At 39.2% G+C, this 17,500-nt stretch overlaps 1 protein-coding gene across 1 annotated transcript in view; it reads left to right on the forward strand.

The window, feature by feature from the left end:
- The window catches only part of LOC138052287 (neuropeptide FF receptor 2-like), an 18,164-nt gene that overhangs the window by 141 nt on the left and 523 nt on the right, over window positions 1-17,500 (forward strand). The window contains exons 2-5 of the mRNA XM_068898696.1: window positions 2,927-3,062; window positions 5,026-5,290; window positions 6,592-6,846; window positions 15,890-17,500. The exon at window positions 15,890-17,500 is cut by the window's right edge and continues 523 nt beyond it. Coding sequence (XP_068754797.1) covers window positions 2,950-3,062; window positions 5,026-5,290; window positions 6,592-6,846; window positions 15,890-16,252 — 996 coding nt within the window. The 5' untranslated portion in view covers window positions 2,927-2,949 and the 3' untranslated portion in view covers window positions 16,253-17,500. The remainder of the gene's footprint in view (window positions 1-2,926; window positions 3,063-5,025; window positions 5,291-6,591; window positions 6,847-15,889) is intronic.

Below are 17,500 nucleotides of genomic sequence, written 5' to 3' on the forward strand. Positions count from 1 at the left end.
CTTAAAATATGTTAGTTATATAAACGCCACTAAAGCAACAGAGAAAAAAAGTCTGAATGGGATTCTAATCCTCCCGCCTTTCTTCCGTTGTGATTCTCTTCAAAAGGTCACTTTCTAGCAATGAGTTCGTGATGTTGCAATAAGGTCTAATAAGGCCGTTGGAGGAATTTCGAGGCGTTATTATGTTATTTTTCTGCGTTATCAATGCGAAAATGATTTTCAAATTCGTCACAAAACTTACTCTTCTTCTTATATGAAAAGTTATTATTCGAAATCATCACTATACGGAAGGAAACAATTGTTCAAATTATTCATATTGTTTAATCGGTGGCATTACCAAGGCAATAAGGGGAAAGAAAAGAAAAAAAAAGGCTTAATGTCTCTGATAAAAAGCATTTCGTACATTTAATTCTGACATGAGGACTTCGACAAGGAGGTCAATCGGTTGCTTTAGTACTCATGGCACATAATCAATCGTCATCAAAACTTTGTATATATTTTTTTAGTCTTTGAAGTTCCTCTATGAAATATTTCCAAGGTTTTAGCGTTTATTCATCCAAACTACTTTTCAAAACAACGTTTTCTATGGACAATATATGGTGTGGATAGTTCGGAGTTTTTAATGGTCTATCAAAGAAGGACCGTTGGCAGAGCTTATGAGCGCGAGAACCTTTTAATTTCTCAGAGGTGATTTTATGCTTTGTTTATTGGTTTATTTCTTTGGATGTTATTTTCTCAAATACTCTAGTAAAATATTCTAATTTTCGTTATTTTGACGGCAAAGTAAGTAAGCTGAGTCCTTCGGAAGCTGTCTTACACAAATTCTTTGCCTTGACAATCTTGCCACATCTTATTTCCATGATTTGAACGGATTCACATTTGTTATTCTTAATTGAATTTTTAAAAATCAACATGACACATGCCAGCATACTAATTCAGGACATTATTTGCTGTGTGAGAAGAATACCTGGGGTGTCTTGAAAACCAAGACCCCTAAGACCCCTAAGAACCGAAGGACCTCGAAAACTCGAAAACGAAGAAAGTACCCCCAAACCCTCACTTTGGCTAACCCTAGGCTTAAAGTTGGATTTTAGGCCAAGAGTGTCACAGGCCTCTTTTCATCCCACGGGAAATGATGATGTCTGGTCACACATGGAGAGTGGTTACTCAGTTAAATAGGGCGGATCACCCAGCTTTCACTTAAAACAAATTGTACATTTTCGCTAACAAGAAAATTTGGAGGTCTTCGATTCGTTTTCGAGCTTTCGGGGTCTTTGGGGCCTTTGTTTTCGAAACACCCGAATACCGGTAGGTTATTTGAAAACATTTACGTGATGAGGATAACTAAAATTGATTTCATTGCGAAATATTTTAGGCAGGTGGGATCGGTATCATATTTTACTTGACTGTCCAAACGCCTCGTCGACATGTCGCAAAGAAACCCAAATGCTTATCATGCACGTATTGGCTATTTGAGTTTCGTTTCTGCTTGTAATTTCCAAGGAGTGTGCATTGGATGATATGTTATCCTTTCCCGTTCATTACTATTTGCTAAAACAAAGAAGCGACAAACTAAAAAGAAACAGAAAACGAAAAGATAAAATGAAACAAATAATCAACTGCAGTTGTGGAATTATATTAATATTGTTGGAAAAAAAGGGTCGCAAGCTGACAAGGAAGGAAATGACAAGATGGTTTCTTTGTTAACGTAAATAGATGGACAGAAGTGCAACGGAGATTGAAATATTGATGAACTTGGTGCGATCTATAAATTATTTCAGGGCATTTGTTTGCCTAGCTAAAACATTGTTTACCTCTACTGAAAGGGTCAGGCCTCGAGACATTGGGACGAGAATACACAGACCGACGGTTCTTTGACAGGCGGGACCGAATGAAAACGCACTGCAAGTAACGATCATATCTAAAAATCCTGGAGAAACTAATTTAACTCCGGTCACTGGTACCACCACGGGGCGGAGGAACAAAAACCGTCCGGACAATTTTGAAAATAATACCTTTGTTGAACTTTTGAAATTTGCTTAACGCTCCCGCAAACGATAATGGATTTAATGAAGGGATTTTTATATTGGCTTCTTTGTTTTTCCTCATTCTAGGGCGTTTACGTTAGAGAGATTTCTATCATAAAGTAGAGGGTAAAATTATTAAAAGTTGATTGCCTATGACAGAGGGCATTTATCAATAATTTTAGTAATTACCTCGGGTAGAATTAATTTCGTTATTCACTTAGTCGATGCTTTTTAGCAGGGCTGGTTTCACTTCTTTGGCGTTGTTGTACAATAATAGTTTCATATGATTCGTGTGTTTTATAGTTCGATGACGCTAACCGAACCTCCGAAAATTGCGCAATCAATAAAAGAAAAAAAATGTGCCCTTTACATTATAAACAAGCAATCGCAAGTTTCCTTGTAATAGTAAGGATTAATATCACAGCTTTTTTTTATTAGAAGTTGCACAAATTGCCCTAGTTGCTGCGCGACTCGGGCAATTTATGCACCTTCTGAAAATACGCGTTATATTATATTACTTGGCCCCATGTGATTACCCATGCAAATTTAACTTTGCTTCTGTTGTTCTAGTTCAGAAAAAAAAAAAAAAAAACGTGAAGTTCTTTTAAAGAAGGAGCTGAGGTTTAGGGAGAGTGACCATTGTCTTTTTTGTGCCTTCTTTTTTGTCTATAGTGATACTTTCTCAAGCAGGTGATTTTTTAAAATCACAATTAAAATTGTTGTGTGAAAACAAAAATGAATTCACTCAAGTTAAAATTAATCCTTTTTGTCATTGAGTTTAAGTCGCCGATATTTATGAATCTCCTTTTGTCCAATACATTCTGAATGAAATATAATGTTTTTGGTTAGACAAAATTATTTTACCCGCATTCAATTATTCCCCTTGCTTGCTCCGTCAGGTGACTTAAAGCCAAAAGCAATCATGGTGACTTCACCGGATGCTGTCATCTTAGCGATCAAGACCATCATTTTTTTTGCAAGTATCGCTGGAAATCTACTCGTTGGTTATGTCGTTTTTAGAAATCGGGAGATGAGGTAATCATAGCAACCGTCTTTTTCGGTTAATTTTTAAGGTGGTGATATATGCCTCTTGCTATTTTAAACGAGCTCAAGATTTCAATCTGTTGATTTATGGCCCAAGCTCGAAGGGTGGATAGAGTGGAGGATAGATAGAGTTGAGGATGGAATTACCCGTTGCGTTTGCTGTCTTAAAAAATCGAAATGAGGTCAATTAGCAGGAGTGACAATCATTTCGCTTGCTTTAGTTACAGCCACCAAAGTGAAGCTTGCATTTTTCGTTTCGAATTCGAGCTCGAAGTTGGTTTATTTTTGTTTTTCCACTGATGATAATAGGGAGCTTAAGCAACGACAACAGCGACGGCAACGAGAACGTCATCTCAAAATACAAATTCGCGGTATTTTAATCGCCCCATTACTATTTCAACCATTTTAACATGACCAGGGTGTGTAAATTCCTCAAAAATGACTCTCGTCGGAACGGCACTTAATTTAGGGGAGAAAATTAAAGTTTATCCTCAGATGCTGACATTCTTGATCACACCTCAAATTTGGCTATTGCACGTTGTTGTACTGCTGACGATGGCAAAGAAATGGACAAAAGTGAAATAGGCACGTGCAGGGCGTGCAAAGCTCTTGTTTTTGCCCACTAAATAGGCAAATTTGTCACGTTCTTGTCGCCATCGCCGTTGTCGTTGCTTGAGGCGGCTCGAACCAGTTTCAACGCTTCCAAATGACGCTCTTATTAGAAGGATCGGCACCACAGCGTTGTATGTGGTACCAAATTAAACGCAAATTATTGCTGAACAAGATACAGTCGTTATTGTGACGTAATATGTCACCGTAGCAACGGACAAGTCCTGTTAAAACACCCTTTATTTTGTTTTTAGTTGCTTATATCTCAAAAACGAACTCGGTGACCCCCATTTTTGCTTTTCTGCAAAGTAATCAAAAGGTCATGATAAAACGTTACTGCATAGTTTTCAAAAACTCTGTCTAGTGGATTCGGACCCACCTTAATTTTGTGATTTTTTTAAGGTAGCTCTGAATCCTCTAGCCAGAATAATTTCAACTTTGCCGGAAGTTTCATCATGGCCTTCTAATCACTTTTTCAGCAATAAAAAAGGGGGTCATTGTGTTCGTGTTTTAGATATGAGCAACTAAACCCAAAATAAAGAGTGTTTTTGCTGGGTATTCCCGTTGCCAAGGTAACTTATTACATCACAATAATGATCACATCTTGTTTGGAAGTAATCGGTGTTTCATATGGTACCATAACACTGTAGTTACATGATGCAGTGTTGTAGTGTTATTCGATCTAAGCAGAGAGTCTTCTCAGTGCTGAAACCCTTTCGAGCCTCCTTAAGCTCCCCTCTTCGCACCAGCCCCGCTGTGTAGAAAGCCTGTCCCCATACCGCTCCGTGTAACATCTGGAAAAGGAGCTTCATCTTTTGCCTCATTTTGAAATTCTCTATTGAATTTCTTGGGCCCGATACACATCCAAGAAAAATGAAAAAAAAAAGGTTGCCAGATTCATTGGGGTTTTCCTCATTCGTCGTAGTTGTTTTACTAACTCACGGCATGTCGAGTTTTTGAAACGTACTTCCATCGAATACACGATTTTTTTTCGTCTCAACGATAAATTCTTTGAAAAAATGGCAAATAAGCGCCGTTTTCGTGGTGAGTGGTTCGAACTAGCTTCCATTGCGGTATAGTGACCCAGTTGGGAAACTCCGCATCCATGACCTATCAAAATACATTTTATCGAAGCCGTCGTGTAGGCCAGAGCGTTGTAGCCGTTCTTGGTTATATAATGTAGCTTGGACTAACACTGGCGAGAGGAAAATTAAAGCCACCCTTCTTTTTCAAATCATCTCAAAAAACGTAGTTTTTGATTAAATAACGCCGTGAATTACAATAAATTCTAAGATAACATTTATTGAAAGCACTGATCCCGATTGAAGCTCTTTCTATCTTACAGGACCCCCTTCAATTTTCTACTGGTGAACCTGGCAGCCGCCGACATCTTCCAGCCGTGCTTCCTCTTGTTACAATTTATTGTAATTCTAAGAATTAGATCAGCGGGTGAAATGCCTGGTAATGCGATTTGTGCGTTCCTGAATAAGACGGCGTGGACTGGAGCTTTTGCTGGTGTTTTCACCATGGTTATCATCGCCAGGGAACGCTACTATACAGTAGTCCATCCACATGGACAAAAAGGCAAAATTACTGCCCGTACTTTAAGAGTATGTCACTTCAATAATATGTATGTTTACGTAAGCCTAAAAGTACGTTTTCAATCTATCATTTATTTATGTTTTTGTACATGTTTTAAAACTAAGTAGTCTGCTTACCACACGACAATTGCGGCATGCTCTTTACTGTAAATAAGTCTGTTTTCCCGTGGTGTTTCTTGCTCTTTTCGCCGTTTTTGGTCACCATTACTCAGCCTGTTTTTTTCGTGCTCGTGACTGCTCTTTCTTCCTGTGCTCGTCAATATAATTTCGTCTCTTTATTCGGGCTATTTTTCGCTCCCTCTCTCGTTGGTTGTTCTTAATATATTGCCTGTTTTCTCTTGCCCTCAGTCGCTCTCCTTCACGAGAGGCATCATTTACTCATCAGCTGCTTACTGTTGTTTTTTCTCTCTCTCTCTTTCTCTTCTTTGTGTCAAATTAGTTTGTTTCTCCGCCTCATTTGCTTTTTCATAGCCTGCTCGTTAGCGTGTCTTGTTTCCGTTCTTTGTTTTTCTACGTTTTCGCACATTCGTTTCTTTCACTCGCCAATTACACCTTCAGTTTTCTCGTTTTGCATAATTTAGTTTCTTCGTATATAAACCTATGTTTTTTGCCATTTTGGCCCTCTTTTTTTCTCGGTAATCGAAGTCGCGCTACGCGCAGGTAGCTGTTAAGCAGTCCAAGTTCGCTTCAAGCAGTATCATCGTTTTTGGTTCGGTTAGTTCATTCTATTGTCTTTTATCGTTATCTTCCTTTCACCATGAGAAATTAATCAATTGCTCCATAACTGTTGCCGAGGATGCGGTCACAATACTTTTAAACCTTAAATTAAGCTTTCCTTTTCGAAAAGTTAAAGAAATTTGTCCAACATTCAAGTCCAAAAAATTGTTTCTGAAAAACCACGTTTTCAGTTCATCATCAGCCCAGTAATCAGGCATTGGGCTTGTAGCCAAGCCTCTAGCTAGTTACCAGTTCCTACACTTCAATTTCGTGGAAACTCCACGACAATAACCGTTGCTGTTTCCGTTGAAAAAAAGCTCACGTGACGCATTCAGACTGTCGCCTCTTTGTAATGGGTAGGAATCTTTTGTCCAAGCCTCAACAATGCCTTGGTTTCAACTGTGTTCACTGATTCAATCGAGTCTAGCTGATGCAAAGGGTAGTCCAACATGAGTTGAAGCCAAATGGCTACGAACTCAAGTCTTTTCCGCTAGGTCCTCACTTACCCTGTGTACTCATCCCTGTCGACACTACAAGTTTCCTGATTTCCTTTGGTTTTTGAGCGACGTTTTTCTCCTCCTTTTCTTTTATAGGTAATTATTCCCTGTACTTGGATTTTGGCGGCTGTTTTGTGCATGCGTGGGCTGGTGCTCCAAGCTATTGGGAAAGAGTTAGCCGTGAGGTCCTGTGATCATTTTTGGACAAATGAAACGTTGCACCTGATTAATGACGTAATTTGGGCGACTTTCCTTTGCCTTTCGTTCATACTGATGGTTGGGTTTTATTCCATTGTTGTATATACTTTGTGGTTTAAGCTGAATCGAGATAAACAACTTACACATCAACAGGTAGGAAATGAATGTATATCATCTACACAATACTCCACCAAATAAGACATCAAACCAACAGGTAGTTAGTCACTTTTTGCTCATGATAAACCCGTTTGATACAACAGCCTGAGAATATATGGAAGTCTTATATTTGAACTGCGGAGGAAATGTTTATGTCTTGAAATGAACATCGCACTTATGAGCATAACCTTAGGAGCAGTGAAAGGAAAGCCTGGAAATTCAGGCTTGAAGGTAATAACTGCAACAACAACAACAACAACAATAATAATAATACTACTAATAATAATGATGATGATGATGTTGATGATGATGATGATGATGATGATGATGGTGATAGTAATTATAATAATAATAATAAGGCCAGAAGACCTGACATTGTTGATGTTGTTATTGTTTCACCGTGGGATCACAGCGTGTATGAAAAGAGAGTAAAAAGATTGATAAATACCAAGATTTGAAGAGGGAGATTGGAAAACAGTCGGGTATCAGACAGCAGGAAGTGGTACCGGTAGTTGTTGGTGCACTCGGAGCAGTAAGCAAAAGATTGAATACATGGTTTGATGAGCTGGGGATTACCATTAGTACGGGATTGCTGCAGAAAACATCTGTGTTGGGAACAGCAAGGATTTTAACGAAGGCGTCGGAAAGGAGAAGGAATGACTCAAGGGACCTTTGGCCATTGGATATGACTCGCTCCCTTGGTGTAATGGCAGTATAACATCCACCAGAGCTAAAGCATTAAGATTATGATAATAATAATGATAATGATAATGATAATGATAATGATGATGATGATGATGATGATGATGATGATGATGATAATAAAGCAACTGCTGAGATTAAAGTACGAAGAACAGTTGTTGAAGACAGTACGTGATGAAGCATTGCAGGGAAAGCTGTATACAGCAGGATGGAATGATGATAACACGAGCACTAAGAACTGCTTTTCATGGCTAAGCGAATGGACGTCATGCCTAACGTCTGTTGTGGCCGGTATAAGTGAGTTATACCAACAGCTCGTGCCAACGAAGTTATACCAAGTTAAGAAGATTACGATATCACAGTCAAATAACGTACCCTGTCGTATGTGTAATAAAGCACCGGAAAACGTAGCTCGCGTGTTATCGGGATGCTCAGCCCTCGCCCAAAACAAGTATTTAGCAAGACAGAACAATGCGCTGAGAGTGTTATATTTTGAGCTGCTACGAGAGTTACAACTGGTCTAAAGTCTTCCTGCATGGTATTCACCAATCAAGCTTAAACCAGAATACGTCTCAGAGAGTGTCCAAGCATTGTGGGATATACCAACTTATGGGGAGAGCCATGAATTGCAAGATAACAGAATCGATACAAAGATAGTAAACCATAAAAGTAAGGAAGCATTAGTCTTGGAGATGAGTTGTCCGTGGACGTGGATCGAGAAAAGAGAAAAGAAAGATGAAGAGAAGTCTGTAAAGTATGGCCCATTACGATGGGAGTTGCAAGAACCGGATACCCTGGATATACAGTCCACCAGTACAATATTATCATAGCCGTGCTTGGAGGATGGTCAAGGACTATGGAAGAAGGATTACGGAAGTTGCTGGGAAAAAGGACAAACGATGTGCCACGAAACATACAGAAGTCGGTAGTGTCAAGTGCGTTGAAAATCATAACATGAACAGTAAAACTATAGAAGAAACTCTCGAAAGGCTGAACATTATAAGAACATTACATAAGCATGAAGCTTATTCTTACTTATGAACATTAATTTGAAGGATACTCTTAAGCATTGAAGAATTTGAATATTCGGCTCCGTATACTAGAAGTTTAATTAATTTATGCAAAGTATTCATTTTATCAGTTTTACTTAAATCGTATTCACAGATTGTAATTCACTTGTTGTTATTTATATAAATTTGCTCGTAATATAAATTGTAAATACGCGATATCTTTAAGTCATACTAGTACTATATTGCAAATAATATTCCAACCTGCCAATTCAATGAATCGAAGAAGCCACAGTCACTTCTAACGATGACCAGGTAGCAGTAGTTAAAACTAAAGAGCCCAAAAGCATCGAATAAATACTAAGAAAGACCACTCAGCAGAAGAGAAGAACCGAAGTCATGGCACTGCCCTGTTAGAAAAGCATGTGAGCCAGCTTAGGAAAGATGCAGAGACCACACCTGCATCGTATCAGATATTCAAGAGCTAGAAGGACATCCCAGACATGGTCCTGTCGGTGGACACCTCTATAAGACAGCAGTTAATGGATACCAAGGTGTACTGGAAGCACAAATTACAAGAGAGTATTGATGAAACCAACTGCCGATTATGTTCCAACGATCAAGAAACAGTACCCCATATACAATGCGGCTGCTCCAGAATAGCACAGCCACTATGCAAGGACAGGCACTATCTAGTGCTACGACCTCTGTAACACAGTATATTAGAAAAATTCGAATTCAGTGGATCTCAACACTTTTTACCGTGGTCAGATAAGCAGAGCCATCCAGTACCATGTCTGGAGAATGAAAAAGCGAAAGTTTTGTGGGATATTCCATTGCATCTGGAAAAATGCCCAAGAAATGGCGTCAACAAACCTGACATGAGTGTAGTAGACAAAGTGAATAAGGAATGGTTCATCATAGAAGGAACTGCCTGCTTTCCGGGGACAATACCAGCGAGGACAATGTTCAAAAGGGACAAATATGCAAAATTAAGAATTGGAGTGAAGAGTTTATTCAAGTAATTTTCGATTTCCTAGCCGCTTACTCTATTAACTTAGAGAACGAATTGACTAAGATTTTACAAGATAAGAAGGTTGTAAGCAAAACCCTAGAAAAGTCACAGAAATGGATAATTTCTCAAAATTGTGAAATCGTAAAAAGATTCACATTATAAAGAGTCGCTCGTTTCTAGAGTTTTTGTTTCTTGTTTTTCTTAGAAAGTGATATTTCTTTGTTCGCTGAGCTACTGGCAGTAAAGAAACAGGAGAGCTACGCTTCCACCATCGCATGGATCAGGACTCGAGTCTCATTTGCCATTTTGAGGTCTGCATTGGTTTGCCTTCGAGGCTCGCGCACTAGGAGGGGAACTACTGCAAATATACAGGAGACTGATCTAGAACTAGAAGTCTCGGTCACATGTAGATAGTTTATTCTCCTGTAAATTTTGACACTGAGCTTATAACAAGGAGCATTTTATATTTATTTACAAGTTCTTTCCTTTATTTATCAGTTTATAATAATAAAAAGAGTTAGTATATTTTCCTGAAGTTTTTTTAAAAAGAAGATTGAGCATAAAGACAGCATGTACATATATCTTTTTTAAATTACGGTAAGCTACTTTAAATGCGATCAATTATTTTTTCTTTTTAAAACTAATTTTGTATTGAAGAGTTTATGGTCAATTTATAATAATGATAATGATAATGATAATGATAATGATAATGATAATGATAATGATAATGATAATGATAATGATAATGATAATGATAATGATAATGATAATGATAATGATAATGATAATGATAATGATAATGATAATGATAATGATAATGATAATGATAATGATAATGATAATGATAATGATAATGATAATGATAATGATAATGATAATGATAATGATAATAATAATATGGGCTCTGGGGTAGGACAGGCTAGCTTGAGCCTTAGCCTATCTCGGGAATGTGGACGCTCCCGCCCACCAGAGTCTCGGGTAACACCTTTGGCAAGTGTTAGTAACCCCTAAGGCACCCTAGTTAGGGTAACAACAAAGGGGCAGGAAGGACTCCTAGCCTTGGATGGCAACCCTCCTAGGAGAAGGGAACTCCGAGAAATTATCCTCCCTAGCTAGTTGGTGAATTAGCAACTCTTCCAAAATGAAGATGAATCATGAAGATAGAAACATAAACGGCGTAAATGAGACCTAAGCTCCAAGTGAAGGTGTCACGCCCGGCAGGGTGTCTGGGGAACAGCAGCCAGCACCAGGTCGTTACCCAGCTACTGCTAGAACAAAATGGACCAAGGCAGTAAACAAACTTGTCAGGAAGTGCTACATTATGAGTAATCCTGGTATCAGAGGATACCGAAAACGAATGATTAGCAAGTAGAAAGAAAACGGCGGATTTGAGAACAGCGAGCAGAGGTAAGCTGATCAAAAAAGAGCAATTAAAATAAATGGGTGGTTGACGGAAATGGAGATTGAAGAGATGAAAAGGGAAGCGTTGGTTAACACTGAAGATGAGGATGAAGATGAAGCGCTTGGACTGTCTGGTGTGACGGTAGAGCGTCAGACAAATGCTGACAGTGGTGAGCAAGATGCATTTGACAATAAAACTGATAATGTGACAGCAGATGTACAGACCGAACAACAAAGGGAAAAAAATATTGAGGGGCTTTCTGATGAAGAAAAGGACATTTACAGGAGAATTATGGAAGTAATCAATAGTCAGGAAAGAACAGGCTTACCATCATTGCGAAATGCAAATAGGAAGAAACTGAAAGAAGAAGTTAAGAAGGTAAATGGGGTACTGGAAAAAGTTGATGTAGAGGATGTAACTGTTACTAACATGCTCATCTATGCTGGAGCAGTGGTTGTTACAGAAAGATTAGGACTGAAGACTGGGAAAAGGTCTGTGGACTGGGAAAAGGTCCGTGGACTGGGAAAAGGACTGTGGAAACGAAGGCTGGAGTCTCAAATCAAAGACATGAGAGCTGACCTAAGCAGAGTGGAGTCACTCTTAAGAGGGAAAATAGTTAAAGAACACCACAGGTGGCAACTAGAACAGAAGTATAAGATTGCAAAGAATGGCCTCAAGCATGTCCATGAAGATCTCAAACAACGACTCATTGCCAAGTCTAAGAAGCTGCAGAGATATAAGAACAGGAATAAGCAGTTTGTACAAAACAGAATGTTCGAAACGAACCAAAGAAGATTATACGAAGAGATCGACGGTAACAGTAACAGTTCCCAGCTGACACCTGAGCCTGAGGAGGCCAAGCAATATTGGGATGGCATTTGGGGAGAAGAAACCACATATGAGAAGGAAGCAGAGTGGCTACAGAGGTTGAGGGAGGAGATAGAGCCCCTTCAGCAAGACAATATATGTATCAGTGTGGAGACAGTGACGCAATTCCTGAAGAAAGTACCAAACTGGAAAGCACCAGGGCCTGACCTAGTGCAGGGTTTTTGGTTGAAGAATTTCACATCCCTACATACGTGTATTGCAAACAACCTTTAGTCATGTTTAGATACTGGCATTGTCCCTGACTGGATGACAAAAGGCAGAATGATACTCTTCATGAAAGACCCAGAAAAAGGTGCAGCAGCAGGAAACTACCGCCCGATAACCTGTCTACCAGTAATGTGGAAAATGCTTACTGGGATAATATCTGACAAGCTGTATGAATTACTTGACACAGGAAATATTCTACCTGATGAACAAAAAGGCTGCAGGAAAGGGGCTCAAGGGACCAACGACCAACTGTTCATTGATAAAATGATCTTGAAAGAGAGCAAAGCGAGGAAGAAGAATCTTGCCTTAGGATGGATCGATTATAAGAAGGCCTATGATATGATACCCCACGCATGGATTCTAGAATGCCTTGGCCTTGTGGGAATAGCCCAAAATATTAAGAACCTGTTAACCAACTCTACGAATGGTTGGAAGACAGAACTTACATCAAATGGACAGAGCCTTGGAAGTGTGGACATAAAAAGAGGTATCTTTCAAGGGGATTTCTTGTCTCCACTACTGTTCGTGATAACAATAATCCCTCTCACCCTCATCCTCAGAAAGTGTGAAGCAGGATACTCTTACGGAAATAATATAAAAATCAACCATCGCCTGTTTATGGATGATTTGAAGTTATATGCGAAAACTTCGAACCAACTAGATTCGCTAATACAGACTGTGAGAGTATTTAGTAGCGACATTGGGATGAAATTTGGAATTGAGAAGTGCGCAGTACTGAAAATAAAGAGAGGTAAGATGACACAGTCAGAGGGCATCACACTACCTGATGACACAAACATAAGATCTTTAAAAGAAGGTGAAGGGTACAAGTACTTAGAGTACTGGAAGCTGATGTAATGTTACACAGGCAGATGAAAGAAAAGATCAAGAAAGAATATCTACGGCGCGTCAGTAAAGTTGCACAGACCAAATTAAATGGGGGAAATTTGATCCAGGCAATAAATACGTGGGCAGTGTCATTCATTAGATTTGCTGGGGGGATAATTGAATGGACGAAACAAGAGTTAAAGGAGCTAGACCGCAGAACAAGAATATTACTAACAATCAACGGAGGCCTGCACCCAAGAGACTGTGTTGCAAGAATCTACGTCCCAAGGAAGCACGGTGGTAGAGGACTCGTATAAGTAGAGGACTGTATAAACCAAGCAATGGTATCATTGGAAACATATGTCCAATCGAGTGAAGAAGAACTGTTGAAAGCAGTTAGGGCAGAGGTTACTGGAAGGCAGGAAACGGCAACCAGTTTTAAAGTAAGAAGAAGGGCTGAAAACACACAAGAATGCCACTACATGGACAATTTGTAAGAGAGACTGAAGACCAGAGTAATGAGAAAACATGGAGCTGGCTGAAGCAAGGAAGTCTTAAGAGAGAGACAGAAGCACTAATAATTGCTGCACAAGATCAAGCATTACGGACAAATTATATTAAAGCAACCATTGACAAATCCCAGATAGATGCTAAATGTAGAATGTGCAGAGACAAAAATGAAACTGTTAGTCACATCGTCAGCGGTTGTTCAAAATTGGCACAGAAAGAATACAAGAAAAGACATGATAATGTGGCCAGGGCAATTCACTGGGATCTGTCGGGAAAATGCGGGTTCCACCGGAATGATAAATGGTACAATCACGTCCCTGAGAGGGTACAGGAAAATGAGAACTACAAACGCCTATGGGACTTCAGCGTACGAACAGACCATAACATCGAGGCTAGGAGGCCAGACCTAGTGCTTGTTGACAAAGGCAAGAAAAGCTGTCATATAATAGACGTGGCAATTCCAGAAGACAGTGGAGCAAAAGAAAAGGAGACCAAGAAGGTTGAAAAGTATCAAAAGATTGGCAAATTGCGTAGAGAAGCCTGAAAAATTCAGGACTTCAACGGGGTTGAAGTCCTGAATTTTTCAGGCTTCTCTACGCAATTGCAAAAATTGCTCTCATAACTGCGAAGATTATAGCTTCACTTGATTTCATATCCGCAGTTCACATATGAATCGTTTCATATACCATTTCATCATTAATTAAGTAGTGTTCATATGCGGCTTACATATTTACTGGTTTCTCAGTAGTTCACAATATGGCCCTCAAATCAACTGAAGTAAGACAAATCAAATCAAAGGTTGAGGGGGAGAACCAATAAACTCAACTTACATGTGGCGTCGAATCCGGGAATGGATCCTAGGTCAAACCGGTGGAAGGCGAGTGCTCTTAAGGTTACTTCCCACCTTCAGATGCCAAAAAAATCTTTTTTTTTTTTGAATTTGACAAAATTTAAGTCAGTCATTTTATCTAGCGTTTACAAAAGGAAAATGTTAAAAATATGAAAAAGCGGCCGAGTTATTCGGAAAAAACTTATTTTCAAATAAAGTTAATAAACTACGAAGGTGTCATAATCTTGTCAACGGGCGAAACCCCTTGGGGAAATTTTTCGCGGCAAAAGCTCATGGCTCGTATTCATGTTATTTGCATATTTTTATTTACATCACGTACTTGACAAAATTCCCATGTGGAAGCTCTTCACGCTAATTACTTTTATAGAAAAATCAAAAGCAGAAAAATGTCCTTGGGTAAAGAAAAGAAAAAAAAAAACCCGGCCCAAAGACGGAAGAAATATGTCCATTTTGCCAAAGAAAGATCTAACCTAAATTTTTTGCCTCTGATAAAACCTAAATTTGTCATACATAAGGTTAAAACGAGGTTCCTTTATAATACATTTGCTAGCCTTGATACAAAAACATAAGCAATCGCCTCGAAGCGTATTTTCAAATAATGAAATCATGAAACCTACCCAGTGGAACTCATTTCAGCAATAAGGGCATTTCTTAAGCTGTCCGTCCATTCGTTACTAGTAACATTTTGTTTTTCAGCGGCACGTTTTCCGCCTTTGGCCTTTTTGGCACAGGTTTTGCCTTTGCCTTTGGTGTCTTTGCCCATTCTTGTATTGCGTCTACCTCCTGAATTTCACTCGACTGAGCGATATAAAAAACGTGTTGCAATGCGATGCTTTTCCCGGGAAATCTTGATCTATTGTCACGGACGCTAGGAGGTCCCGTTGTTCCATTTGGTTTGCGGTTTTATCAGGCGAGATAATCTCCAGGCGTGGGGCGAGTTGTTTACGAACCTTTACAAGCGAAAATCTCGCATATGATTTTGGGAGGAATACATCCACTTTGACCGAATTCATAGGGTATGCAGATTCGGCGGATTGTCGTGAAATTTCGCCAGAACATTCCAGAGATAATGACAAACAAAAGTGTGTCGGGAAATTTTGATGTTTAACATATTTTTCGCGTGGCGTCCATTTACGCAACACGTCTAGCACATTTTTAGCTAGTCCAACTTTAGATGTGGATATCTAGACATTTTTGTTGATTGATGCCTTGCGAATAAGAGTGTGCAGCCATTTTGCTCGTACTTTGGAATCCGACACTGGCTTCTGACACTTCCTGAAAGAAAACTTCGCTAAAATTGTATTTTTTTCGTCAAGTACATTTATTAAGCTTTCTAATGATATATAGTTTGTTGGGGTTTTATTTAAACTGGCGCGCGTACAGTGTTTTTACCGAAGGGCACCCGCGAAGGTGGGAAGTAACCTTAAGGTGACTTTAACCGATGAACTGTGTGTTACTGGTACCGGTGCTTTGCACACCTGTATCGCAGCAACTTAAAATACACTTAAACAGAGTTACATTGGATGCTACTGTTCCTTCTGTGAAACGTTGATGGCTCCAAGTTCTTCACTTAAAAAAGAAAGGCATCCAAATCACGCATAGTATAACAAAGTGTTTTTTTTTTTTGTCAGGGTGTGCTGAAAGTAAGGAAGCGGGTGACGTTGATGGTTTTAATTATCAGCTTCATGTTTGAAATCAGCTGGATCACAGACGTAGCATTGCACATCATTGTGAAAGATTTGAAGAGTCCTGAGATTTCCATTGCTCACGTTTTTATCATGTTTAATTCAGCTGTCAATCCGTTTGTGTACGCTCTTCTAAGCCAGCGATTCCGAGAAAAGATGAAAGGGATGATATTCTGCCGTTCACATCCACCCAATGAGAGTATCAGTCCTACTGTGTCACATTCATCAAGAGTTTTCCAACAGTTGGCGCTGTCCTATCAACATAAAAGCCCTTCTGAATGTGGAGATGAAGTATATGACAAGAAGTAACTGAAATGAATGTGACCGTATAAGTACATGACATCAGTGTAGATGTTCTATATCTCGACCGATCCTGATGCGGTCATTTTATCACATTAACAGGCTTGACTCCTGCCCTTGCGTGGCGCATTATGCTGATCGGGAGAACCACTTGTCAGTTCAACTTACATTGCATAATAGGAAATGTGGAGCGGGCACAGGTGTCCAGAGTAATTAAAAGGACCCAATAAATTCATAAAGAAGGTCTACAATAATTAAGTGGGGATGCACGTTCAATCGAATTGCTTATAACAGTTTACACATTATCAGTTGATATTTATACATTTATCTCATCACGTCTGACGGTTGAGAAATTTGGATCACAGGCCCAAAAAGTTTAAGTTGAATGTGTTTTAGAAATATTCATCGACTAATTTTGAATGTGTTGCTAATGCTACGTTGTAAAGAAGTTGCAAGGAAGTTTCTTAAACCAACACAACTTGGTGAATCAATATTAGATGTTAATTACATATCTGATTACCGAAACGTTACACTATTTCAGCTGCTCAAATGGCCGATGAAATAAATCTCAAAAAGAAAATCGACATTCCAAAACACCATTTACCTTCCTGTAACATCTTCCCTGGTCTCATAAAATCTATTTCATTTCCACAATTAGGCTTCAATATTTGAGCAGAGTTCAGATTGTGTTTTGGAAATCAAACGCGAAACGCTCTTTTGTCGCTTTAAGACCTTCAATCCTCCTTTTCCACTGCTGATTAATCTTTAGGGCTACATCTTTCTGTTTTGAGCTCTGTAGAGGTTCACCCCTATTCTACGAGAAGGAAAATATGTCTTGAAAAATTAGGACTGATGCGCTAGTGACGGCATTTCCTTCTTTCCACAATCTCGGAAAGTTAGATCGCACTTCAGCTGTCGTCAGCAAGCGTGCACCCACGGGGAATGGTAAATGACCAATTGGCCAATCAGAACGCTCGTTTTATCCAAGTTATGTTATAATAGATGTTAATTACATAGGTGTTTATCGAAAATTCTCAGCGCTGATGGCTCGCACTTGAGGTGATTATTATGCGATAATCGCCAAGTTTTCAAAATGGCCGTAAGCCGTTTTGTCGAGGTCACAGACGAAGAAGTAAATTGTTTTAACGAAAATGCATATTTTTCAAATAATCACCCATGTAATTATACTAAAGCAATTATTCACATTAGTCTCGGTGAATATCGGTGAATAAAAAAACTCGACTTCCTCTCGGCTTT

Source organism: Montipora capricornis, chromosome 1 (assembly GCF_036669925.1).
Source record: "Montipora capricornis isolate CH-2021 chromosome 1, ASM3666992v2, whole genome shotgun sequence".
Classification (NCBI taxonomy): Eukaryota; Metazoa; Cnidaria; class Anthozoa; order Scleractinia; family Acroporidae; genus Montipora; species Montipora capricornis.